Genomic DNA, 27,243 nt, shown 5'->3' with positions numbered 1-27,243 from the left:
CATTACTTTTGATTGGTCTGTTCATATTTTCTATTTCTTCCTGGTTCAGTCTCGGAGGGTTATACCTTTCTAAGAATTTGTCCATTTCTTCCACGTTGTCCGTTTTATTGACATATAGTTGCTTGTAGTAGTCTCTTGGGATTCTTTGTATTTCTGCAGTGTCTGTTGTAACTTCTCCTTTTTCATTTCTAATTTTATTGATTTGAGTCCTCTCCCTCTTTTCCTTGATGAGTCTGGCTAATAGTTTATCAATTTTGTTTTTCTTCTCAAAGAACAAACTTTAGTTTTATTGAGCTTTGCTATTGTTTTCTTTGTTTCTATTTCATTTATTTCTGCTCTGACATTTATGATTTCTTTCCTTCTGCTAACTTTGGGTTTTGTTTGTTCATGTTTCTCTTGTTCCTTTAGGTGTAAGGTTAGATTGTTTATTTGAGATTTTTCTTGTTTCTTGAGGTAGGCTTGTATAGCTATAAACTTCCCTCTTAGAACTGCTTTTGCTGCATCCCATAGGTGTTGGATCATCGTGTTTTCATTGACATTTGTCTCTAGGTATTTTTTGATTTCCTCTTTGATTTCTTCAGTGATCTTTTGGTTATTTAGTAACGTATTGTTTAGCCTCCATGTGTGTTTTTTTTTTTTTTTTTTACTTTTTTTCCCCTGTAATTCACTTCTAATCTCAAAGTATTGTGGTCTGAAAAGATGCTTGATATTATTTCAATTTTATTAAATTTACTGCAGTTTGATTTGTGGCTGAAGGTGTGATCTATCCTGGAGAGTGTTCCATGCACACTTGAGAAGAAAGTGTAATCTGCTGCTTTTGCATGGAATAAATATCCTATAAATATCAATTAAATTTATCTGGTCTATTGTGTTATTTAAAGACTGTGTTTCCTTTTTTAATTTTCTGTTTGGATAATCTGTCCATTGGTGTAAGTGAGGTGTTAAAGTTCCCCACTCTGATTGTATTACTGTTGATTTCCTCTTTTATAGCTGTTAACAGTTGCCTTATGTATTGAGGTGCTCCTATGTTGGGTGCTTATATACTTATAATTGTTATATCTTCCTCTTGGATTGATCCCTTGATCATTATGTAGTGTTCTTCCTTGTCTCTTGAAACATTCTTTATTTTTAAGTCTATTTTATCTGATATGAGTATTGCTACTCCAGCTTTCTTTGATTTCCATTTGCACGGAATATCTTTTTCATTCCCCTCACTTTCAGTCTCTGTGTGTCCCTAGGTCTGAAGTGGGTCTCTTGTAGACAGCATATAGATGGGTCTTGTTTTTGTATCCATTCAGTGAGCCTGTCTCTTTTGGTTGGAGCATTTAATCCATTCACGTTTAAGGTAATTATCAATATGTATGTTCCCAGTATCATTTTCTTAATTGTTTTGGTTTTGTTTTTGTAGGTCCTTTTCTTCTGTTGTGTTTCCCACCTAGAGAAGTTCCTATAGCATTTGTTGTAGAGCTGGTTTGGTGGTGCTGAATTCTCTTAGCTTTTGCTTGTCTGTAAAGCTTTTGATTTCCCCATCAAATCTGAATGAGATCCTTGCAGAGTAGAGTAATCTTGGTTGTATGTTCTTCCCTTTCATAACTTTAAATATGTCTTGCCACTCCCTACTGGCTTGTAGAGTTTCCGCTGAGAAATCAGCTGTTAACCTTATGGGAGTTCCCTTTTATGTTATTTGTCGTTTTTCCCTTGCTGCTTTCAATAATTTTTCTTTGTCTTTATTTTTTGCCAATTTGATTACTATGTGTCCAGGCGTGTTTCTCCTTGGGTTTATCCTACCTGGGACTCTGCGCTTCCTGGGCTTGGGTGGCTATTTCCTTTCCCATGTTAGGGAATTTTTTGACTATAATGTCTTCAAATATTTTCTTGGGTCCTTTCTCTCTCTCTTCTCCTTCTGGGACCTCTATAATGTGAATGTTGGTGTGTTTATTATTGTTCCAGAGGTCTCTTAGGCTGTCTTCATTTCTTTTCATTCTTTTTTCTTTAGTGTGTTCCACAGCAGTGAATTCCACCATTCTGTATTCTGTGTCACTTATCCATTCTTCTGCCTCAGTTATCTGCTATTGATTCCTTCTAGTGTATTTTTCATTTCAGTTATTGTATTGTTCATCTCTGTTTGTTTGTTCTTTAATTCTTCTAGGTCTTTGTTAAACATTTCTCGCATCTTCTCGATCTTTGCCTCCATTCTTTTTCCGAGGTCCTGGATCATCTTCACTACCATTATTCTGAATTCTTTTTCTGGAAAGTTGACTATCTCCACTTCATTTAGTTGTTTTTCTGGGGTTTTATCTTGTTCCTTCATGTGGTACATAGCCCTCTGCCTTTTCATCTTGTCTATCTTTCTGTGAATGTGGTTTTTGTTCCACATGCTGCAGGATTGTAGTTCTTCTTGCTTCTGCTGTCTGCCTTCTGGTGGGTGAGGCTATCTAAGAGGCTTGTGCAAGCTTCCTGATGGGAGGGACTGGTGGTGGGTAGAGCTGGCTGTTGCTCTGGTGGGCAGAGCTCAGTAAAACTTTAATCCACTTGCCTACTGATGGGTGGGGCTGGGTTCCCTCCCTATTGGTTGTTTGGCCTGAGGCAACTCAACACTGGAGCCTACTGGGGCTCCTTTTTGGGGCTAATGGCGTACTCTGGGAGGGCTCACACCAAGGAGTGCTTCTGAGAACTTCTGCTGCCAGTGTCCTTGTCCTCACAGTGAGACACTGCCACCCCCCGCCTCTGCAGAAGACCCTCCAACACTATCAGGTAGGCCTGTTTCTGTCTCCTATGGGGTCACTGCTCCTTCCCCTGGGTCCTGATGTGCGTACTACTTTGTGTGTGCCCTCCAAGAGTGGAGTCTCTGTTTCCCTCAGTCCTGTTGAAGTCCTGCAATCAAATCCCACTAGGCTTCAATGTCTGATTCTCTAGGAATTCCTCCTGCTGGTGCCAGACCCCCATTTTGGGAAGCCTGATGTGGGGCTCAGAACCTTCACTCCAGTAGGTGGAGTTCTGTGGTATAAGTGTTCTGCAGTTTGTAAGTCACCCACCCAGCAGTTATGGGATTTGATTTTATTGTGATTGAGCCCCTCCTACCGTCTCATTGTGGCTTCTTCTTTGTCTTTGGATGTGGGGTATCTTTTTTGGTGAGTTCCAGTGTCTTCCTGTCAATGATTGTTCAGCAGTTAGTTGTGATTCTGGTGCTCTCACAGGAGGGAGTGAGCACACATCCTTCTACTCCCGATAGTTTGATTAATATGTGTCTTAGCGTGTTTCTCCTTGCATTTATCCTCTATGGGACTTTCTGGGCTTCCTGGACTTGATTGACTCTTTCTTTTCCCATATTAGGGAAGTTTTCAACTCTAATCTCTTCAAATATTTTCTCAGTCCCTTTCTTTTTCTCTTCTTCTTCTGGGACCTCTATAATTCGAATGTTGGTGTGTTTAATGTTGTCCCAGTGGTCTCTGAGACTGTCCTCAATTCTTTTCATTCTTTTTTCTTTATTCTGCTCTACAGTAATTATTTCCACTATTTTATCTTCCAGGTCACTTATCCTTTCTTCTGCCTCAGTTATTCTGCTATTGATTCCTTCTAGAGAATTTTAAATTTCATTTATTGTGTTGTTCATCATTGTTTGTTTGCTCTTTAATTCTTCTATGTCCTGCTAAACGTTTCTTGTATTTTCTCCATTCTATTGCCAAGATTTTGGATCATGTTTTCTATCATTACTCTGAATTCTTTTTCAGATAGACTGCCTATTTCCTCTTCATTTGTTTGTTCTGGTGGGTTTTTACCTTGCTCCTTCATCTGCTGTGTGTTTCTCTGTCTTCTCATTTTGCTTAACTTACTGTGTTTGGGGTCTCCTTTTCACAGGCTGCAGGTTCGTAGTTCCCATTGTTTTTGGTGTCTGCCCCCAGTAGCTAAAGTTGGTTCAGTGGGTTGTGTAGGTTTCCTGGTGGAGGGGACTGGTGCCTGTTTTCTGGTGGATGGGGCTGGATCTTGTCTTTCTGGTGGGCAGGACCACATACAGTGTTGTGTTTTGGGGTGTCTGTGACCTTATTATGATTTTAGGCAGCCTCTCTGCTAATGGGTGGGATTGTGTTCCCATCTTGCTAGTATTTTGGCATAGGGTGTCCAGCAGTTTAGCTTTCTGGTTGTTGAGTGGAGCTGGGTCTTAGCATTGAGATGGAGATCTCTGGGAGAGCTTTCACCATTTGATATTACATGGAGCTGGGAGGTCTCTGGTGGACCAATGTCCTGAACTCAGTTCTCCCACCTCAAGGGCACACGCCTGACACCCGGCTGTAGCACTAAGACCCTGTCAGCTACACGGTTGTGGACAGCCAGATATTTTTGGAGATGGAGTTGAAAAGAATCGAGCTCCAAGATTTTCTCACATGGAGAAAGCAAACTGACCTCTCAAGATGGCAGCTGCCAAGCACGTCCCAGGAGGAGGTGGGGCTCCAGCTTAGCAATTCTTTCTTTTATGGATTGTGCCTTTTGTCTTGTATCTAAAAAGTCATTGCCATACCCAAGGTCATCTAGATTTTCTTCTGTTTTCTTCTAGGTGTTTTACAGTTTTGTGTTTTACATTTACATAAATGTCTTTCATTTTTCAGTTAATTTTTTGAAGGGCGTAAGCTATGTGTCTAGATTTTTTTTTTTTTTTTGCATGTGGTTATGTAGTTGTTCCAGCATTGTGTGTTGAAAGGACTTTCTTTGCTCTATTGTATTGCATTTGCTCCTTTGTCAAAAGTGAGTTGACTGTATTTATGTGGGTCTATTTCTGGGCTCTCTATTCAGTTCCATTGGTCTATTTATCTGTTCTTTTGCCATTCTCAAACTGTCTTGATTACTATGGTTTTTTAGTAAGTCTTGAAGTCAGGTAGTGTCAGTCTTCAAATTTTATTCTTCTCCTTCAATATTGTGTTGACTATTCTGGATCTTTTGTCTCTGCATATAAATTTTAGAATCAGTTTCTTTTTTTTTTTTTTTTTTGCGGTACACAGGTCTCTCACTGTTGTGACCTCTCCCGTTGTGGAGCACAGGATCCGGATGCGCAGGCTCAGCGGCCATGGCTCACGGGCCCAGCTGCTCCGTGGCATGTGGGATCTTCCCGGACCAGGGCACGAACCCGTGTCCCCTGTATCGGCAGGTGGACTCTCAACCACTGTGCCACAAGGGAAGCCCTAGAATCAGTTTCTTGATATCCACAAAATAACTTGCTGTGATTTTGATTTTGATTGCACTGAATCTATAGATCAAGTTGGGAAGAACTGATGTCTTGACAATGTTGAGTATTCCTAACAATGAACACAGAATATCTATTTATTTTGTTCAGTTTTCTTTTAAAATCCTGATTTGAGGACTAATTGCATTGTGATAAGAGAAAATACTCCATATGATTTCAACCCTTTGAAATTTGGGACTTTGATCAATTTTTACAAAGGTTCCATGAACGATTGGAAATTATGTATATTCTGCAGCTTTACCAAGACACTGTCTGTGTATGTTCCATTAGGCAGGTTTGTTATTGTTCTTTTAAGAATCTTTCATATACTTACTGAATGTTTTGGCCTGCTTTTTGAATCAGCTACTGAAAGATATGTGTGGAAATCTTCCACTGTAGTTGTGAATTGATAAATAGATAAATAGATAGATAGATAAATAGATAAATAAATAGATAAATAGATAGATAAATAGATAAATAAATAGATAAATAGATAAATAAATAGATAAATAGATAAGTTGTAAATTGATAAATAGATACATACATGCACAATAGTATTGTTATAACTTTTTGGTAACGTGAAACTTCTGTCATTATGAAATGTACCTCTCTACCTCTACTAATGCTTTTTTCTTAAATTATATTCTATGTGTTATCATTAAAGATATCTCAGCTTTCTTTGATTAGGTTTGCATGGTAGTTCTTCTTTGATATTAACATTTCTATATTCTTATATTTTAAATATATCTTATAAACAATAAATCGAGTTGAGGTTTTTAGTAATAGATTTATTAAGATATAATTCACATACCATACAATCCATCCATTTAAAGTGTACAACTCTGTGGTTATTAGTATATTCATAGAGTTGTGCAACCATTACCACATCAATTTTAGAATATTTTTATCACACCCCCGAGAAACTCTGTATCTTTTAGCAGTCATCTCAAAATCACCTTGCCTCCATAGATATTCCTCTTCTGGACATTTCATATGTATAGAATCATACAATATGTGGGCTTTTGTGACTAGTTTCTTTCACTTATCATAATGTTTTTAAGGTTCATCCATGTGGTAGCATATATCACTGCTTATTCCTTTTTATGGCTCAACTAGATGGAGTTTTTATGTATTCTGGATATTAGCCCCCTTATCAGAGACACATAAAATTTAAATTTTGATGTAGTCTAATCTACTTGTTTTTCCTTTTATTGCCTGTGCTTTTGGTGTCATAGCTAAGAAATCATTGCCGAATCCAATGTATGAAGATTTTACTCTCTTTTCTGCTAAGGATTTTATATTTTTAGGTCTCATATTTAGGTCTTTGATCCACTTTGGGTTAATTTTTGTATATGGCATAAGGTAAGGGTCCAATTTCATAGTTTTGTATGTTGATATTCAATTTTCCCAGTATCATTTATTAAAAAGACTGTCCTTTCCTCATTGAGTGGTCTTGGCGCATTTGTTGAAAATCATTTGGACACATATATAGAGGTTTTTTCCCCCCTCTGTTCTCCGTTCTATTCCATTGGTTGATATGTCTGTCCTTATGCTCATGCCACAGTGGTTTGATTACTAAAGCTTTGTAGTAAATTTTGAAATAGGAGTGTAATACCTTTGACTTTGTTCCTCTTTTTTTTCAAAATTGTTTTGGCTATTCAGGGCCTCTTGAGATTCGATCTGAATTTAGGATGAATTTTTCTATTTCTGCAACAACAACAAAAAAGGCATTGGGATTTTCATAGGCATTGTATCAAATCTGTAGATTGCTTTGGGTAGTATTGACAACTTAACAATGTTATATCTTCTAATTCATGAACATGAGATATCTTTCCTTTTATTGGTGTCTTTTAGAATTTCTTTCAACAATGTTTTGTAGTCTTCAGTGTTCAAGTCTTTTGCTTCCATGGTTAAGTTTATTCCTAAGTATATATATATTTTTGATGTTATTGTAAATGAAATTTCTCCCCTTAATTTCGTTTTTGGATTGTTCTTTATTAGTGTATATAAACAAAACTGATATTTGTGTGTTGGTTTTGTATCCTGTAACTTTTCTGAATTCGTTTATTAGTTCAAACAATTTTTAGAGTGTAGTCTTCAGGTTTGTCTACATATAAGACCATGTTGTCTGTGAACAGAGGTAATTTAACTTCTTCCTTTCCAATTTGGATGCCTTTTATGTCTTTTTCTTGCCTTATTTCTCTGGCTAGGACTTTCAGTGCTATGTTGAATTGCATGGTGAAGTGGGCATTGTTGTCTTGTTCCTGATCTTAGAGGAAAAGCTTTCAGTCTTCTGTCATTGAGTATGGTGTTAACTGTGTGCTTCTCATATGTATATACAGCTGCTTTTATTTTATTTTATTTTAATTAATTAATTTATTTGGCTGCACCAGGTCATAATTGCAGCACGCGGGATCTTCGTTGTGGCATGTGGGATCTTTAGGTGTGGCATGTGGGATCTTTAGTTGCGGTATGTGAACTCTGAGTTGCAGCATGTGGGATCTAGTTCCCTGACCAGGGATCGAACCTGGGCCCCCTGCATTGGGATTGTGGAGTCTTAGCTACTGGACCACCAGGGAAATCCCCACAGCTGCCTTTAAATGTCTTAATTTCCCTGAGAATCTCACCTCTGCTTCTTCTCAGGGCTTTGGATGTTCTGTTGTATTCCTCTGCCTGTAATCGCTTGCCTCCAAACCACCGATGGGTCTGCAGTTCCCCTGAAGTTTTCATGTGCCACTGCACCTACCACTGCTTTCAGCAACATTCACCCTGATATTCAAACTATGTCACTGTTGCCGTCTGAGCTTAAGTCGGACGAAATAGAAAGCCATCTCTTGGGCAGCCCCCAGTTGTGCCAGAACATTGCAAACAAGTTCCAAGGGAAGAACCAGGTATTGGGTGACTTCCACCTTATTGAGTTGGGGAGGTGGTTGGCAAGGTTACCCAAAAATGCCATGAAATTTTCTACTGATTTTAGTGTTGCTTTTTTAAAATTAGGCATTTTCTTGGTTGCTACAGATCCTTGGCTGGTTTCTTGAGCTCCCACAACACTATTTCTGGTTAATCTGTTGTTGTTTACTTGGCATTTCCATGGAGGAAGGGGGGCCTGGAGCTTCTGCCATCTTGCTGACATCACTGTCAGATAGCTTTAAAAGTTTTATTTTTTATAAAAAATTTCACATTTGGTGTCTGATCCATTTTGAATTGGATTTTGTATGATTGTCTGGTTTTGTATTATAACTCCACCACATTCTTGCTATTTGGCTTTGGGAAAATTACTTGACCTCTCATGCCTCAGTTTCTTCTTCAATAAGATGAGGGGCAAAATAATATCTACTTCATAGAGTTATTGAGAGGCCTTATTCATATATATATACAGTACTCAGAAAAGTGACTGGAAATTAGTACATTCTCAGTAAGTGCTACTTGCCATAAATATTTTTATATCCTTTTGATCTGGTAATCCACTTGTTCCTTGGAAGCTCAGAGGGGACTGACCTAATTAAGTTTCAGGAAAGCCTCAGCTCTACCACTTAGCATACCTTGAAAATCCTCATGGCTGGGTGGGAGTACTGAAAAAGGTAGGCTCAAGTGTGAACAGTGGATTCTATTGTGCTAAATAAATATGCTTCCTTTCTCTTCCCTTTCCTTGTACCAGTATGGCAGTTTGAATACAGAGTGTTCCATGTAAGTATTTTTATTGATCTAACCATTAGCTCAATTTATAGAAACGTTGAAAGTCTTCCTTGTTTATATATTTCCTGGGGGCAAAGCTCATTCAAAATTTCCTAGAACCTAGATGTGCCTCTGCACTCAGTTTCCCCAAGAATTTCTTTTTTAGGTCTGTTTAAACTTTATCTATCTATCTATCTATCATTTGTCTATCTATATTAAGCTTAAGGTGTTTAACATGTTGATTTTTTAAAATTAAAGTATAATTGATTTACAATATTAGTTTCAGGTGTACAACATAGTGATTCAATATTTTTATAGATTTTAGTCTATTCAAAGTTATTATAAAATATTGGTTTTATTCTCTGTGTTACACAATATATTCTTGTATCTTTATTTTATACATAGTGGTTAGTACCTCTTAATTCCCTATCCCTATCTTGCCCCTCCTCCATCCCTCTTCCCAATGGTAACCACTAGTTTGTTCTCTGTATGTGAGTCTACTTCTGTTTTGTCATATTTATTCATTTGTTTTATTTTTTAGATTCCACACATAAGTGATAACATACACTATTTGTTTTTCTCTGACTTATTTCATTAAGCATATGCTTATTTCAAAAGCATATGCTTATTTCATAAGCACCTCCAGGTCCATCCATGTTGCTGCAAATGGCAAAATTTTTTTCTTTTTATGCTGAGTAATATTCTATTGTATATATACACACCACATATTCTTTACCTATTCATCTGTTGATGGGCATTTAGGTTGCTTTAATATCTTGGTAACTGTAAATAATGCTGCTATGAACATTGGGGTACATGTATCTTTTTGAATTAGTGTTTTTGTTTTCTTCAGATATATACCCAAGAGTGGAATTGCTGGATCATATGGTAGTTCTATTTTTAGTTTTTTGAGGAACCTCCATACTGTCTTTCACAATGGCTGCACCAGTTTACATTTCCACCAACAAGTATACTAGCATTCCCTTTTCTCCACATCCTTGCCAACATTTATTATTTGTGGTCTTTTTGATGATAGCCATTCTGACAGGCGTGAGGTGATATCTCATTGTTGTTTTGATTTGTATTGAATAATTCCCTGATGACTAGTTATGTTGAACATCTTTTCATGTGCCTGTTGGCCATCTGCATGTCCTCTTTGGGAAAATATCTATTCAGGTCTTCTGCCCATTTTTAATCAAGTTGTTTGCTTTTTTGATATTGAGTTGTATAAGCTGCTTATATATTTTGAATATTAACCCCCTATTGGTCATATCATTTGCAAATATTTTCTCCCATTAAGGTAGATTGTCTTTTCGTTTTGTCAGTGATTTCCTTTGCTGTGCAGAAGCTTTTAAATTTAATTACTTTCCATTTGTTTATTTATGCATTTGTTTCCTTGCCTTAGGAGACAGATCCAAAAAAATACTGCTAAAATTTATGTCAAAGAGTGTTCTGCCTATGTTTTCCTCTAGGAATTTTATGGTTTCTGATCTTACATTTAGGTCTTTAATCCATTTTGTGTTTATTTTTGTATATGATGTGAAGTATTGTTCTAATCTCATTTTTTTACATGTAACTGTCAAGTTTTCCCAGCACCACTTTTTGAAGAGCCTGTCTTTTTTCCATTATATATTCTTGCCTCCTTTTTCATATATTAATTAATTGACCAGAGTGTGCAGGTTTATTTCTGGGCTCTCTATTCTGTTCCATCGATCTACGTGTCTGTTTTGTGCCAGTACCATGCTGTTTTGATTACTGTAGCTTTGTAGTATAGTCGGAAGTCTGGGAGGATACCTCCAGCTTTGTGCTTTTTTTCAAGATTGCTTTGGCAATTTGGGGTCTTTTATGGTTCCATATGAATTTTAGGATTATTTGTCCTAGTTTTGTGAAAAATGTCATGGGTAACTTGGTAGGGAATCACATTAAATCTGTAGATAACTTTGGGTAGTATGGGCATTTAAACAATATTAATTCTTCCAATCCATGAACATGGGATATTTTTCCATTTCTTTGTATCATCATCAATTTCTTTCATCAGTATTTTATAGTTTTCCAAATATAGGTCTTTCACCTCCTTGGTTAAATTTATTCCTAGGTATTTTATCCTTTTTGATGTAATTTTAAATGGGATTGTTTTCTTGCTTTCTTTTTCTGAGAGTTCATTATTAGTGTAGAGAAAAACAGCAGAATTCTGTATATTAATCTTATATCTTGCATCTCTGCTGAATTCATTTATTAGTTCTAATAGATTTTTGGTTGAAACTTTGAGGTTTTCTATATATAGTATCCTATCATCTGTAAATAGTGACAGTTTGACTTCTTCCCTTCCAATTTGGATACCTTTTATTTCTTTTTCTTTTCTAATATCTCTGGATAGAACTTCTAGTACTATGTTAAAGTGAGAATCCTTGTCTTGTTCTTCATTTTAGAGGAAAAGCTTTCAGCTTCGACCAGTCTGTAGGATGTTAGCTGTGAGTTTGTCATAAATGGTCTTTATTATGTTGAGATATGTTCCCTCTATACCAACTCTGAGAGGTTGTTTTTTTTTTAAAATCATGAATGGATGTTGAATTTTGTCAAATGCTTTTTTCTGCATCTATTGAGGTGGTCGTGTGATTTTTACTCTTTGTTTTGTTAGTGTGATGTATCATATTGATTGATTTATTGATATTGAACCACCCTTGTATCCCTGGAATAAATCTCACTTGATCACGGTGTGTGATTCTTTTTGTATATTGTTGAATTTGGTTTGTTAATATTTTGTTAAGGATTTTTACATCTACATTCATCAGAGATATTGACTTGTAATTTTCTTTTTTGTAGTGTCTTTATTTGGCTTTTGTGTCAGTGTAATGGTGGCCTTGTTGAATGAATTTGGGAGCATTCCCTTCTCTTCAGTTTTTGGGAATAGTTTGAGAAGGATAGGTATTAGCTCTTCTTTATATGTTTATATTATTCTATTCTTTATATAGAATTCCCCTGTGGAGCTCTTCAGTCCTGGACTTTTGCTTGCTGGGAGTATCTGATTACTGATTCAATTTCATTACTAGTGGTCAATCTGTTCAGATTATTTATTTCTTCCTAATTCAGACTTGGAAGATTGTATTTTTCTTGAAATTTATCCATTTCTTCTAGGTTGTCCCATTTGCTGGCATATAACTGTCTGTAGCATTCCCTTATAATTTTTTGTATCTTTGTGATATCAATTGTAGTCTCTCCTCTTTCATTTCTTGCTTTGTTAGTTTCCTCTCTCTTTTTTCTTAATGAGCCTGGCTAAAGGCTTATCAATTTTATTTATCTTTTCAAAGAACCTGCTCTTGGTTTCATTGATATTTTCCATTGTTCCTTTGGTTGCTATTTTATTTATTTGCTCTCTGATCTTTATCATTTCCTTCTTTCTGCTCACTTTGTCCTTTATTTGGTCTTCTTTTTCTAATTCCCTTAGATGGTACGTTAGGCTGTTTTTTTTTTTTTTTTTTTTTTTGGTTGCACATACAGTATGTGGGATCTTAGATCCCTAACCAGGGAGCCAGGGATTGAACCCATGCTCCCTGTATTGGGAGCATGGAGTCTTAATCACTGGACCACCAGGGAAGTCCGTAGGTTGTTTATTTGAGATTTTTCTTGTTTCTTGAAGTAGGGCCTGTATTGCTATAAACTTCCCTTAAAGCCGCTTTTGCTGCATCCCATAGATTGTGTTTTTATTTTTATTTGTCTTGAGGTATTTTCTAATTGCCTCTTTGACTTCTTCACTGACCCATTGGTTTTTTAGTAGCATGTTGTTTAGTCTCCACATGTTTGTTCTTTTCCCATTCTCTGCACCCCTCTCCCAATTTGATTTCCAGCTTCATACTGTTGTGGTTGGAAAAAAGCTTGTTATAATTTATATCTTCTTAAATTTGTTAAGACTTGTTTTGTGGCATAGCATGTGGTCTATCCTGGAGAACATTCCATGTGCACTTGAAAAGAATGTGTGTTCTGCTGTTTGGGGATGGAATGTCCTGTAGACATCTATTAAGCCCACCCGGTCTAATGTGTCATTTAAGACCACTGATTTTATGTCTTGATGATCTGTCCATTGAAGTAAATTTGGTGTTAAAGTTCCCTACTATTATTTAATTATTGTCAATTTCTCCCTTTGTGTCTGCTAATATTTGCTTTTTATCTTTAAGTGCTCCTATATTATGTGCATATATATTAATATATTCTCTTCCTATATTGATCCCTTTATCATTATATAATGACCTTCTTTGTCTTTTGTTACAGACTTTGTTTTAAAGTCTACTTTGTCTAATATGAGTATTGCTACCCCAGCTTTCTTTTAGTTTCCATTTGCATGAAATATCTTTTTCCATCCCCATACTTTCAGTCTCTCTGTGTCTTTTTTTTTTTTTTTTGCGGTATGCGGGCCTCTCACTGTTGTGGCCTCTCCCATTGCGGAGCACAGGCTCTGGATGCGCAGGCTCAGTGGCCATGGCTCACGGGCCCAGCTGCTCCACAGCATGTGGGATCTTCCCAGACCGGGGCACGAACCCGTGTCCCCTGCATCAGCAGGTGGACTCTCAACCACTGCGCCACCAGGGAAGCCCTCTGTGTGTCTTTTTTAAATTTAATTTTTATTTTATATTGGAGTATAGTTGATTTACAATGTTAATCATTGTAAATGAAACCTGTTAGTTTCAGGTGTACAACAAAATGATTCAGTTATACACATACATATATCCATTCTTTTTCAGATTCTTTTCCCATATAGGTTATTATAGAATACTTAGCAGAGTTCCCTGTGCTATACAGTAAGTCCTTGTTGATGTTTAAGTCTGTGTGTGTCTTTAGCTCTGAAGTGAGTTTCTTTTAGCAGCATATAGATGGGTCTTGTTTTGTTTTTTAAATCCAGTCAGCCAATCACCCTGTGTCTTATGATTGGAGCATTTAGTCCATTCATACATATATATATATATATATTTTTTAATTTAATAACATCTTTATTGGAGTATAATTGCTTTACAATGGTGTGTTAGTTTCTGCTTTATAACAAAGTGAATCAGCCATACATATACATATGCAAGAGGGAGGAGATATGGGGATATATGTCTATTCATATTTAAATTTATTACTTTTAGGTATATACTTATTGCCATTTTGTTACTTGTTTTCTGGTTGTTTTTGTAGTTCTCCTCTGTTATTTTCTTCTTCTTTTACTTTCTTCCCTGTGGTCTGATAATTTTCTTTAGTGATATACTTGTGTTCCTTTCTCTTTCGTTTTTATGTATCTATCATAGCCCCCAAGAATTTTGATCAAAACATAGACTAAGTTTTGGGATTAAAGTTTGGAAGGCTAGAAGCTGGAAGTGAGTTTGGAGGAGAGTTGATTCACTTCAGTTGTTCAGTTCTTCCTGTGTGTGTGTGTGTTTAATTTTTTAAAAATCTGAAATATTTTTAAAATAAAGAAAAAATACAGAAATGAATATAACAAAAACATAACAATCATCCTTGTACTCATCAACTAGATTGAACAAATTTTAACTTTTTTGCTATATTTGCCTCAACCCATTCTTCCCCAAAAGTAAACACTATTCTGAAGTTAGTGTGTATTCTTTTGCTCAGGTTTATCTCTTTTTAATCAAATATGTATGTATTAAAAATAATATAGGGCTTCCCTGGTGGTGCAGTTGTTGAGAGTCCACCTGCTGATGCAGGGGACACGGGTTTGTGCCCTGGTCCGGGAAGATCCCACATGCTGCGGAGCAGCTGGGCCTGTGAGCCATGGCCGCTGAGCCTGCACATCCGGATCCTGTGCTCCACAACGGGAGAGGCCACAACAGTGAGAGGCCCACGTACCACACACACACACACACACACAAAAAAAAAATATATATATATATATATATATATATATTTGTTCTTGAATTTAATATGTAGTAATGTATGTTTCATTTAAAAATTCTTTTCACTCATCCTTATTTTCAAAGGTTTATTCGTGATGATACATAGATCATGTAGCTCATTCATTTTTTTTAAAATTAGTTTATTTATTTATTTTTGGCTGTGTTGGGTATTCGTTGCAGCACGTGGGCTTTCTCTAGTTGAGGAGAGCGGGGTCTACTCTTCTTTGCAGTGTGCGGGCTTCTCATTGCAATGGCTTCTCTCATTGTGGAGCACGGGCTGTAGGCATGTGAGCTTCCATAGTTGTGGCACATGGGTTCAGTAGTTGTGGCTCACAGGCTCTAGAGCACAGGCTCAGTAGTTGTGGCACATGGGCTTAGTTGCTCCGTGGCATGTGGGATCTTCCCAGACCAGGGCTCGAACCCGTGTCCCCTGCATTGGCAGGCAGTTTCTCAACCACTGCACCACCAGGGAAGCCCTGCTCATGCTTTTTTTTTTTTTTTTTTTGTGGTACACGAGCCTCTCACTGTTATGGCCTCTCTCGTAGCGGAGCACAGGCTCCGGACGTGCAGGCTCAGTGGCCATGGCTCACGGGCCCAGTTGCTCCATGGCATGTGGGATCCTCCTGGACCAGGGCACGAACCTGCATCCCCTGCATTGGCAGGCAGACTCTCAACAACTGCACCACCAGGGAAGCCTCAACCTTACATTTTTAATGAATCTTAATAGCTTTAAAAGTTTTTTAAAATTCTTTTTAGTGTTTTTGCTCTTTCACAAAATTGATGAACTCTCATATAAATTTACATCATAATTTTTATTTATTCTCAGGGTTTGTAGGCAATGATTTAATATCAATATAGACAGTGACATTATTTGTGGATGCTAGCAGTTTTGTTTCATCCTTACCAATTTTTATACTTTATATTTATTTTTCTTGTCATATTGCATAACTAGGTAACCAGAACAGTTTGAGGAGAGGTGGTCATTGTGGGCATCTTTATCTTATCCCTGATTTGGGGGTGATTATATCAAATATTTCACCATGAAGTTCGATGCTTACTATAGGTTTTTAGGAGATACCCTTTATTGGGTTAAGAAAGTTTCCTTTAACATATGTGTGTGTGTGTGTGTGTGTGTGTGTGTATGTGTGTGTGTGTATCTTGTATACATGGGGTATGGTTTGCTAATATATCAAACATTTACATCTCTGTTCATAAGTGAGATCAGTTCATAGCTTTTCTTTATTAAACCTTCTTTTTCTAGGTTTGGTATCAAATTAGACTTGTCATCTAAAATGAAATTGAGAGCATTCCCCTTTTTTCTCCTATTATTTGGAACACTTTGTGTAAAATTAGGATTGTATGTCACTTGAACATTTGGTAGAATTTAGCTTTAAAATTTCCAGGGGTTTTTTTTTTTTTTTTTTTTTGAGGGAGGCATGAGTTATTATAAACTATTATGAACTATTAATCCTATGTATTTAAAGGTTGTAGATCAATGTAGGTATTTAAAATTCTCTTAATTCAGTTTTGATAAATTATATTCTTATATGAAATTGCCAGTTTCACCTAAATTATATTTTTATATGAGATTATCTTTTTCATCAATTTGAAAATTGCCCATTTTCAAATTTATTGGTATAAAGTTATTCATAAATCTCTGAAAGGCTCTCTTGTCCTTGGCTGAGCAGGGCTGTTCTCCGAAAAATCTGTCTGTGTCAGCATCGCAGTCATCAGAACCCAGGTTACAGGAAGCAGGGAGCCTGCCTCTTATAAACCTCTTATAAAGTTATTCAAAAAATCTCTTATGATTTTTTAAAAACGTCAATTGTATCTGTAGTTATTACCCTTTTTAAAGTTCTATTATTGTTTATTTTTCCTCTCCAGTGTTGTACAGTTTACACAGCACTGGAATTATTTGTTTCTTAAACGTTTGATAGAACCCTGTGAGATCATCAGTGTTTGTTGCTTTTTGAGGGAGAGTTGGGCCTTTGACAACTTTATTTTCCTTATTGTGATTGGTCTGTTTAAACTTTTTTATCTCTTCTAAGATCAGTTTTGTCAACTTTCATTTTCTGAGAAAATAATCTATTACATCCAGGTATGAAATTTACTTGTATATAGCTGGGAAAAGCAGTCTAAGTACAATTTTTGTTGTCGTTACTCTGTACTAGTTATTTCCTCATTCTCATTTTTTATATTAGACATTTGTGTTTTCTTCTATTTTTTTCCTTGACTAGGTTAGCTAACAACTTATCTATTTATATTTGTTATTTTAAAAAGCTCTTGCATTTATTAATTCTAATGTTTTACTTTCTAAGCAATATCTTTATTAAATCCTTACTTCTTTTTTTCTTATATTTATTCTCACATTCTTTTTCTGATATTTTCAGTTGGAAGCCAGCTTATGGTCACAAAGTGGTTGCTGGAGCTCTAGCCATCTCATCTGAGGTCTAGGTAAGAAGAAAGGAAAGAGTAAGGAAAAGAAAGGGAGCCACTTCAGCTGAGCCAGCTTCCTTCAAGGAGCTTTTCTAGAAGTTTTATTCAAAAGCTTTGTTTATATTTCATTGGCCACACTTATCTCCAAAAGAGGCTGGGAAATGTGGATTTTTAGCTGGGCATGTTGCCATTTAAACAGCAGAGGGTCTTGTTACTAACAAAGGGGATAATAGCATCTGTAGGTAATTTGTTGCAGATTTTTAAATCTTTGAAGGTCAGTAACTTTACTAAGACTTCATCTTGGTATGGGCTGTACTGTGTTATTTCTTTTACTCGGATACAGTATATTTTATCTCCAATCACCTTCCTCCTGACCTACAGGTTATTCCTGTCCAGAATTTTGGTTCTATCTTAAAAACTTTTAACACTAAAAAGTGGCCACAGTTATTATTGTTTTACACATGCTTACAAAATTATTTGCTCACTATTCTTTTTCCCATTTAGAATTTTCCTCTGGAATCATTCTTCCTTACACCCTGTGGAAGATCCTTTAATGAGGTTCTGTTCATGGTAAAACCCATCAGTTTTTGTTACCTAGAAATGTCTTATTTCATCTTTATTATTGAAAGATAATTTTGCTGGTTTTAGAACTCTAGGCTGTTGGTTATTTTCTCTAAGCACTTTGAGGTGGTATTCCAACGTATTCTGGTCTGTGTTGCTATTGAGAAGCCAGCTATCAATTTAATCAACAGTCCTTCATAGGCAATCTCGCTTTTTTGGCTGTTTTTGGCATCTTATGTTTGTCTTTTGTGTTCAGCCAGTTTGACCATGATGTGTCCAGGTATGCATTCCTTTTTACCTATCTAGTTTGGGAATTTGTTGGACTTCCTTCATTTTGTTTTATGTATTTCATCAATTCTGGAAAATTCTCAGTTACTATTTCTTCAATATTGCCATTCTCTCATTCTATCTATTCTCTCCTGCTATATCAGATTAAATTTATACTGAATGTTCTCCCTTTATCCTACATGGCTGTTAAGTTCTTTTTCATATTTTTCATCTCTTTGTTTCTAAGTAATTTGTCTCTAAATAGAGACTAATTTCTTCAGCTCTTTCTTCCAGTTTGCTAATTATCTTTTCAATTAAGTCTAAACTTCTATTAAATCTATCCCTGTGCTTCTAATTTTATTTATGTTTTTCACTTCTAAAATTCTATTCAATTATTTTTCAAAACAGACTGGCAAGTTTTTGATAGTCTCTTTTCCTTGGTTATGTTTTTAATTCCTCTGGGTTTTCCAGTTTCTGTGTTTTAAAAATGGGGCCTGGCTTCATGATCTTTAAGCACACATTCAGTCCATAAATGCTCCCTGCCTTCCTCTTTGGGTGGAGTGTGGCACACTGGTGGTGATGGGCTATTGGGTCAGAACTCTCCTGTTGAATTGTCCTCTTCTTTTGAGTAGCTCAGGAACTCAGCTTTAGTCTCAAAGTCTTACTCCAGTGCTGCCATACATTGAGGAATCAGCATTTCCATTGCACTGGATGAGACTGGGAAGCTTCAGTTCCAGCTACCTGCCAGGTGCACAACAGGCTAGAGCACAGTGGCTGACTCTCACTCCTCTAGCCCCATGCTCATGGGGCTCCAAGACCAGACCATTCTGAAAGAAAACAATTTCCCAGTCTTCCCAGGAACATGGTTGAAAGTGCTTCCTGAAGTTTAAGTTGTATTTCCTTGGAGTATCAACAGAAAGTTTATTTCCTTCTTTTCTAGCCTTGGAGAGACAGGCAGGGGTCATGTCCCTGGTGTTGAATGGAAGCTTCAGACAACCAGAAACTCAAGGAAGAAGCAGCATTCTGATTTTTTTGGTTTAAGTGGTTTAAAAAATAATACTATGTCTGGCTCTGGCTTGGACTAACTTACTTCTTACTACAGGGAATCTGGGAGATATTTTGACGTAATTTACATGTTAGACTAAAAATTTAAATTTGTGAATACATGCAGGGCATCAGATAGAGAATCCTGTTTATGTAACTTAGAGCAAAAGAAGCTTTCTAGTTCTCAATTCCGTCATTTGTAAAATGGAGGTGATGATTGTGTCTATTTCATAGAGGTTGGCTTTTTGGGGGGTGGGGTGGGGATTCAGTTAGAAAATGAATGTATGGTTCTAGCACAATACTTGAAGTAAGACTCAATAATGACGGCTATTATTATTACCATCTAGTCTGGGTGCTTACACTTGCATGCTGGGTTGATCTCACTCTCAGAGCCTCAATTCCTTGTCTGTCAAGCAGGAAGACTAACAATCAATGATGAATATAAAATGCTTGGAAAAGGAAGGCAAAGAGGGACTGAGTTTCTGTTCCTGGCAGGGTCCCCTTCCTCTTCCTTCTTCACCCCTCCTTCCTCACCCTTTTTCCTGGGGCCTGTTAGTGGGTTCTTAGCATCCAAAGGGGCCCAACTCCAAGTTCTAGCCTTGCTTCTTAATCTGGAGCTCTGGCACCTGGCCCTTGATGTACTCACTGGGTTCTAAGAAGATCCCTGGGGGCAGGAAGAGAAGATGTCATGCCCAGGGATTCCAAGGGAGACTTTGCTCAAGATTCCCCATGCTCTTAGAGTAAGCTTCAGCTTGGGATTCCCAGAGGTCTACCTCTAAGTGGCTTGTGTGTGTGGTACATTTTGGGGTGGAATGGGGCATGCTTTTACCTCTTGAGAGTTACTGGAGTCATTCTCAACTGTCGCTTTTGTTAAGGCATATGTTACATATGGCTGTTCTGTGCACTCACCCTTCTATGAGTGCTCCCAGATTTTGATGCAGAAAGATAAAAGAGGCTGCTCACTGAAATTTGTAGTAGCTATCTGTAGAGAGGCTGCTGGTTTTATGAGCCATAACTCTACTCTTTTCTTTCCCCCCTCAAGAAAGCATGTAGAAAGGAAATGAGGGAGTGTAGCATTATAGGGATAATGTGTTACCCAGACAGGTGGTCAGCACCACCCATGCATATCTCAGCCCTTACAGAGCTCCTGCCACCTCACCTGCTTCAGTGTTTTCTTGGTCTGAATTTTGTCCCATCTCTTTCAGGCCAGTCATTTCTCTCTCCAACTAGACTAGCAGCATCATACTGTGGAAAGAGCTAGACTTCTGAATCAGGCAGCCCTGGCTGTGAATTCTCTCCCAACACCTGGCTGTCAAAGCTTCAGCAAGTCACTTGATCCCACTGAGCTTTGGTGTCCTCATCTTTAACCTGCGAATAATTCCTCTCTCTGAGCAGTGGGGGGCAAAGACTTCCTCCATGCTTTATGCGCGTATAATCTTTAGGTGCCCTTTGTACAGGACCTCTAATCCCTTCAGCCATGAAGGAGGAGTGGGGTGTTATCCTGATTGTTCAGCTGAGGAATTGAGACTCAGAGAGGTTCAGTGGCTCATGTGGCAGAGGTGGTCTGTGTCCTGTCCTTCTCTTTGGGACTTACATTGGCTTTGCCTTATGGTTGCCAGCATCAATACCTTCTTCCTGTGCCTGGGGAATCCACCACAGTAAAGTCTGATGGAAGGCAACAGTTCACCTCCCACTTCAAAATCTAGAGTATTGTTCATGACTTGCTTTTCCTGATGCTGCAGCCAAGGAGTGGGCACTGACCTAGGCTCAGCCAGTTGGATGCTCCCATCTGGGATTTTGAATATAGGGGAAATGAAAAAGCAGTGGGCAGTTGAGAGCTAGTTCTGGAAGAGTAGGAGTGTGCCCAGTGGTGGTGGTCCCAATGGCCACACCAGCACGCAATGGCCATCTGTCAGGCTGCTCCTATGGCTGGAGCTTGGCTGTGGCTCAGGTCACAGGTCTCCTTTGACATCTGCCCACTTCCCTTCCTGTCAATTTTGGGAGCTTCTTGGTATTCCTCCTCTCCTCTTTGACTTAAATCACTCAGATTTGGTTTCTGGGTTTTGTAATTAAGAACCTTGTGTGGCAGCTCTCCAACAAAAAGGTATCTCTGAACCGTTTCATCTTCTGCCTAATACTCCCATCCAAATGCTTGAGTCATTTACCTCCAAACCACAGGTTGAGTCTGACTTCCACCCTCCATTCCCCCTCACCCTACTTCATCCTTTCTGCACAGCTGACTCCATGGCCCTGGGGCCTCATTTATATATCCAACGGTCAGAAGTCAGCAAAGAGCTCTTTGCTTCCCTGTTCTTCCCTGTGTTCCTCCCTGATTTGTTTCTTCAGGGTCCTCCTCTTAGCCAAGGGGGTTCATGATGAGCTCTTCCTACAGGACCTTGCTCTCCCCCAGTCCCGCCTCTGCTCCTTTTTCTGCCTGGACTCCACTTGGCCAGGATTCCTCCTCTCTTCTGAGAGCCTCAAGAAGGCATGGCCTTTGCCATGACACTAATGGGGTTACCAAATATAACAGTCTAGGAGACAATTTGGAAAGTGACTTCTCCCTTGATGAAGCCGGGTTCTAGGGGTTTCACCATGTGTACAGTTTCCTAGGACTGCTGTAACAAATTACTATAAAATTCGATGGCTTAAAAGAGCAGAAATTTATTTTCTCACAGTTACCAGAGGCTAGAAGTTCAAAAGTCAAAGTGTCAGCAGATTTGACTCCTTCTGGGGGCTCTGAGGGAGAGTCTGTTCCATGCCTCCTCCTGGCGCACCCTAATCCAATATGATCTCATCTTAACTTGATTACATCTGCAAAGACTCTACTTCCAAATAAGGTCACCTTCACAGGTTTTGGATGGATATGAACTTTTGGGGACATCATTCAACTCAATACAGAAGCTAATTTAGGAAAACAGTGTCAAGAGGTAGAAAGAGAGAGAACTCTAATGATGCCTTATCAATTCCTGAACCCAATCAGTCTGAGTGAAGTGCGCTTCACCCTGGACTTTTCAGATATGTGAGCCAAAGCATTTCCTTTTCCCTTAATGGTAGTTTGAGTTTGATTTCCAGCACCTGAAATGGAAAAAGTCCTGACTAACATAGGGGTGCAAAGAAAACCAAAATTAAGTAGGCTGGGCTTTTAACAATAAACCAAATGCAGTAAGAAAATGTTTTCTCTTTTTATCCCTTCCTCCTATAAATATGCCAGTCTCAGGATACAACACTACATGTTTCATCATGCTGGTCTCCAGAGTCTTCCTGGTAGGAATGTTCTACAGCGAGAGGGCTTACTACTTTATTTACTTCTTCCTTTTGTCTACTTGGATAAATAACATATAACAGCACAAGAAGACCCACAGTTCAAATGTTTGGGACTCTAGGTAAGAAGGGTTGTGGTTCAAAGGAAAGAGACCCCTGGGGTCTGAGTGTGGCCATTAAGGAAGGATTTGGGGAGAGGGAATAATTTCAGTTGGGCGTGCAAGGACAGGGCAGGTGTTAGTGCGGAACAGAGTGGGTAGGGAGCATGTAGAATGAGCTTGGTGTCCTCCCAGGGGGATGTGTGGACTGGACAGGCAGGGGCAGGGCGGTGAGTTCTGGTTGGTGATGAAGAGGTCAGGGTAGAGAGGAAAAGTCCATGGGCCAGGAGATATCTAGGAAGCCAAGTCCTGCTCTTGCAGGCTCAAAAAAGGGCAGAAAAGAACTCCTCTCTCCCATCTGCCTCGACTTCAGCTGGGCCAAGATGTGAGGCCCCTGGCTCAAGCACGCAATGATGGGGTTTGCTGTGCTGTGGGTTCATGTGGCCAATCTGTGGTTTAACATTGCTCTGATTTGGGTTTGTCCGTTCCTTTAGGGGCTTCTCGTTGTAGATGACAGAAATTTGGGTGTTGTTGAAAACTTTCTTTTCTGCTTGTTACTATTATGCAAGCTAAAGGCTGATTCTAGCACAGTCCATCCTTGTTTTTTTCCTTATCCCTCCAAATACCCTGACTCTGCTGATCCTTCTCAAGGGCTGGCAGGAGTGAGAAGCCAGAAAGGGGTGAACTTGCCAGCTGGGTTCTCTTTGTGGGCAGGGGGACTAATGGCACGTCTCTCCAGGGTCTCTGCCTCCAACTCCCACCTTGCAGCCTGATTCGTTCCAGATCCCCTCCGGGATTTCTCTTCGGGTTAGAAATGATTCTGGGTGTTGGTGAAGGTCTTCTGTCTCCCCGTGGCCTCTTTGTCCACGGCAGCCTGGATGTTCCTGGCTGCTCGGAGGCCAGACTTGATGGCAGTGTCTATCCAGGCGTGGGGCAGGCAGGTGTGCTCGCCAGCAAAGTGGATGCGGCCCTCCGGCTGGAAAAGCTGCTGCGAATAGTCCACAAATTGGTAGGGTGTGAACTCAGTGAAGGCGCCCATGATGAGGGGGTCCAGAGACCAGTGCTTGATCACAGAAGAGGGGCACATGCGCCGCAGCTCCTCCTTGGGGATCTGGTGCACAGCCGCCAGGTCCTCCAGGACGATATCCACCACCTGGTCGTTCTTCATGGGTATGAAGAAGAGGGAATCGTCGTCCACGGTGTAGGAGGCCAGCAGGACCCCCTTGCCGCTGGGGAGGCTATGGCTGGGGTAGTAGATGTAACGCGAGGGCCGGTCGGTGATGGAAACTCCACCCCGGATGCCATCCCGCTCCCAGAAGGACTCGTTGCAGGCCAGAACTACCTTGCTGGCACTGGTATAATGCACGGAGCGGAGCGCATCCATCTTGTCCCGGGAGAGCGGGGGCTCAAAGGTGATGAGTCTCGTGGCCTTGGCCGAGGTGGAGATGATGACAAAGTCCGCGGTGAGGGTGGGCAGCGTCGAGTTGGATTCACCCACCCGGTAGGAAATCCGGACCTCAGGCCCATCCCTCACTACCGTCTCTACCTTGGAGCCCAGAAGGATGGTGCCAGGCTTCAAGCTGGCGTTGAGGGCTTTGGGGAGCTGGTCAAAGCCTCCAGTGATCTCGGAAAAGCTGTAGGGGTGAAGAGAGGGGAGAGGGTGAGTGTAGGAGATGCGAGGTCGGTTTGCTGAGTTGCCAGCAGCGATCCCAGTGTGAAAAAGGAGGAAACTAGCCTCCTACAGCCTGCGCTGGTTACTTCGTATACCTCACCTTAACTAGTCTTTGTGAGGGAGGGATTAGTTAACGTTTATAGCTTGGAAGAGGAACACCAGAAAAAAGGGACTTTCCCACGATGACGTGCGCAGTCTAGCTCCAAAGTCCACCACGCAATTTTGCATCCCAGGAGGAGTCCCACAGACCTGCCTTAGGATTCTGGCTCCAGCCCTTGCCCAAGTGGTGTGAACTTAAGTAAGTTACATAACTTCTCTGAGCCCCAGCACCCTCACTGGTAACATGGCTCTGAATTATAGTGCCTACCTTCCAGGTGATCATAGCATTAAATGTGGTAACCCTTGGAAAGTGCTTAGCACAGCACCGGGCACACAGTAACTACTCAACACTCAAGGTTCCCTTTCTCTGCTCTGAGTATTGGAGGAAGAGGCCGACTCGAGTCCTGGTCCAGATCAGCCTTACTCATTACTTGTGAAGACCATGTCAGTCCGAAGGGCCTCCAGGAGGGACTTATAGTATCCAGCGTCCTCATTCATCACATCCCCGATCATCCTTACTGCGCCTCGGCTCAGCAGCCCTTTCTTCAGCAGGTAAGCCTGTGGGGAGGCGGAAGCACCAGAGAGAGGGCCCAGTATGGAAGAAGGGGCCTCAGCAGGGGCCTGGGGTAGGCAAGGTTGGGTGGGGGAGGGGGGACTGGACTCTAGGGAGGTGAAGCTGCGGGCATTGGGAGGAGGGGGTCCTGGCATGCAGGAGACAACCCCAGGGGTCTAGGCTGAGCACAGACCCCCTTCCGTCCCTATCCTGGGACTTCGTTGCCTCACTCACCTTGGTGGAGTAAGAATCATAAAAGGACATCAGGTGGCTGCAGTTGAATTTTTTCAGACTTACTCTGAGCTGCAGAGGAGGGGAAGGGGGAGCAGCTTTGGATTAAAGTCATAGAGTCAGAGGCAGGACTCCTGGGTTCTCTGGATGTTCCTTTGAAGAGGGTGGGGACAAAGAGGGAGCGGATGGAAGGACCAGGGGAAGGGAGCTTCCAGGACCTCCTAAATTGTCTCTTAACTTCCAAATCTCTCCTTCATTTAAAGACCTTTGGAGACTAAAATTTAAGGTGAAGACATTCACTGCAATCTAGGAGGATTGATTCATTACCAAGGATTGGATTACCCGGTGATTCCTTTTCCTTCCACTGCCTAATCAAGCAATGGGCCATTGGACCATACAGGGACAGAAGAGATGGGGCTGGACACTAGGCTTGGGGTGGCAAAACTCTTAGGGGGTGTTAGAAGGAAGGCAGACCAATCATAAGAAGGCCAGGTAGGAGTCAGGTGACCTGGGTCCACCCGCTAACTTGCTAGGTGACCTTTGGCCAGACTCTGTTTTTTTCCTAACCCTGGGGCGGGGGAGGGGGGAGACAGGAATCACCTTGGCAATGGACTGGTAGAAGAGATTCATAGCATTCTTGCCCTTTTCTCTCGGGTTCATGGAATAGCCTAGGAGCTCTGGGTTGGCCTTCACCTCCTTAGTACGATAGCGTTTTCTGTTGATGAGGTACCAGGTGTTGCCATCGTACTGGAAGAACTTGTTTAGCTTCAGGCCCAGCTTCCTGACATAGGTGTGGACCAACCTGGAACAGATACAGGCATAACATGGCACCCATCCCAATGGCACCTCGTTCCTGCTGACCTCACAATAAAAACCTTTTCCAGGAAAACCAGTTTCTTCACGTGCCCAAGGAGCTCAGACTAACTGCTTCCTCATCTCTAACCTTGCCTCCTCTTACTCTAGCATTAGTTCTTTTCCTCCTGTCTTTGCCCTGAGGGAGACAGGGAGTAGGGAGTTCACCCATCCCTGAATGAAGGCCCTTAAGGAAATCTGAACATATAGAACTCAGATACAGAGACAGAGACATTTTGTTTCAGACGGTGTTCTAAGTAAGTTTGAGGCCATATCCAAAGACCCCTACTTTGGGCTGGTACTGTTAAATTTTGGTTTTGTTTTTGATGGTGTTTGGAGGGAAATCTCGGGTTCAGTTTCCGCTTAAGGCAAAAAAGAAGCCATATTTTTGGAGGTATGTAGGACACCAGGTGAGGGACCTTTTGTCTTGGAAGCCCCAGAACCAGGGGCTGGGTTCTCCTCCAGGAGTGAGCTCTGCTTTAGGGATTGGGCATATGTTCTGGTGCCAAGTGCCTCCTTGATTTTGAGGAGCTTTGCCACTTTCTCCTAGGAGAACCTTGGGTGAGTCACTTAGTATCTCTGAGCCCAGTTTCTTGATTTGTAAATAGGAAAAATAAGAGTATTAAATTATAGGGTTGCAAGGATCGAATGAAATAATACACATATAGCACCTAGCACAGGGTGGGGCACACAGTGAGTGTTCACTGAACGGCAGCTGTTATTATTATTTATTATAATTATTTTATAGCTTAAAGTAGCATAACTGACATGTAAGTAACTGCCCATATTTAAAGAGAACAATTTGATGAGTTAATGGTAACTATTGTCATTATTAGTCTGGGATCTACCACTTTCTGTATGACCCTGGGCTCTGTCAAGTGGGGGACCAGTGTTAGTCCTGACTCGCAGGACTGAATCCCATGAGACAGTGAATCTGAAAGGGCTCTGACACGATGGCAGCAGGGCTGCCCTCCTCCTAATTCTTCCTCCTTGCCTTTTGCTCCATCCCTTTCCTGAGACTTACCTGTGGGACTTTGGGATTCGCATGGGCCCCAGTTCACAGTACCAGCCCTCTTCCTCATTCCTGAATGTGAACACTCGACCCCCGACATGGTCGCTGGCTTCCAGGATGGTTACCTAGTGTTCAGAGAGGCTGCTGTCATTCCCAGGGTCATGCTCTCACTTCTCCCACCCACTACTCCCACCCCCACTGGCCACAGGCTCTACGCTGGAATTCCCGGCAGTAGGCCCCTGAATGTGCAGGATAACCAAACTGGGCAGAGGGGGGTTCCTCCCAGAGGGTCCTGAGTAACGTAAGCGAGGCAGAAGAGCTCCAGGGTTACAGGGGTCAGAACGCCTCTTGGTCCCTTCTGGTTAGCAGAGCCTTTCTCTAC

General features: G+C 40.4%; 1 protein-coding gene and 1 long non-coding RNA gene across 4 annotated transcripts in view; one reads left to right on the top strand and one right to left on the bottom strand.

Annotated features, from left to right (window-relative positions):
- Nucleotides 1-21,719: 21,719 nt before the first annotated feature.
- Nucleotides 21,720-27,243, bottom strand: part of LOC101331517 (L-amino-acid oxidase-like) — a 7,630-nt gene continuing 2,106 nt past the window's right edge. Inside the window, exons 3-7 of the mRNA XM_004327370.4 lie at nucleotides 26,874-26,986; nucleotides 25,598-25,799; nucleotides 25,001-25,069; nucleotides 24,638-24,771; nucleotides 21,720-24,076 (exon numbers count right to left, since the gene is read on the bottom strand). Of these exons, the coding sequence (XP_004327418.1) occupies nucleotides 23,251-24,076; nucleotides 24,638-24,771; nucleotides 25,001-25,069; nucleotides 25,598-25,799; nucleotides 26,874-26,986 (1,344 nt within the window). The 3' untranslated portion in view covers nucleotides 21,720-23,250. The remainder of the gene's footprint in view (nucleotides 24,077-24,637; nucleotides 24,772-25,000; nucleotides 25,070-25,597; nucleotides 25,800-26,873; nucleotides 26,987-27,243) is intronic.
- The window catches only part of LOC141276302 (uncharacterized), a 25,649-nt gene continuing 23,065 nt past the window's right edge, over nucleotides 24,660-27,243 (top strand). Inside the window, exon 1 of one of the 3 annotated variants that reach the window (XR_012325587.1) lies at nucleotides 24,660-24,765. This is a non-coding gene — a long non-coding RNA (uncharacterized lncRNA). The remainder of the gene's footprint in view (nucleotides 24,766-27,243) is intronic. The other 2 variants (XR_012325586.1, XR_012325584.1) reach the window with 2 other exon arrangements.

This window comes from Tursiops truncatus, chromosome 1, assembly GCF_011762595.2.
Source record: "Tursiops truncatus isolate mTurTru1 chromosome 1, mTurTru1.mat.Y, whole genome shotgun sequence".
Lineage (NCBI taxonomy): Eukaryota > Metazoa > Chordata > Mammalia > Artiodactyla > Delphinidae > Tursiops > Tursiops truncatus.
The sequence above is the reverse complement of the archived record's forward strand: the minus strand, read 5'-3'. Positions and strand labels throughout refer to the sequence as shown.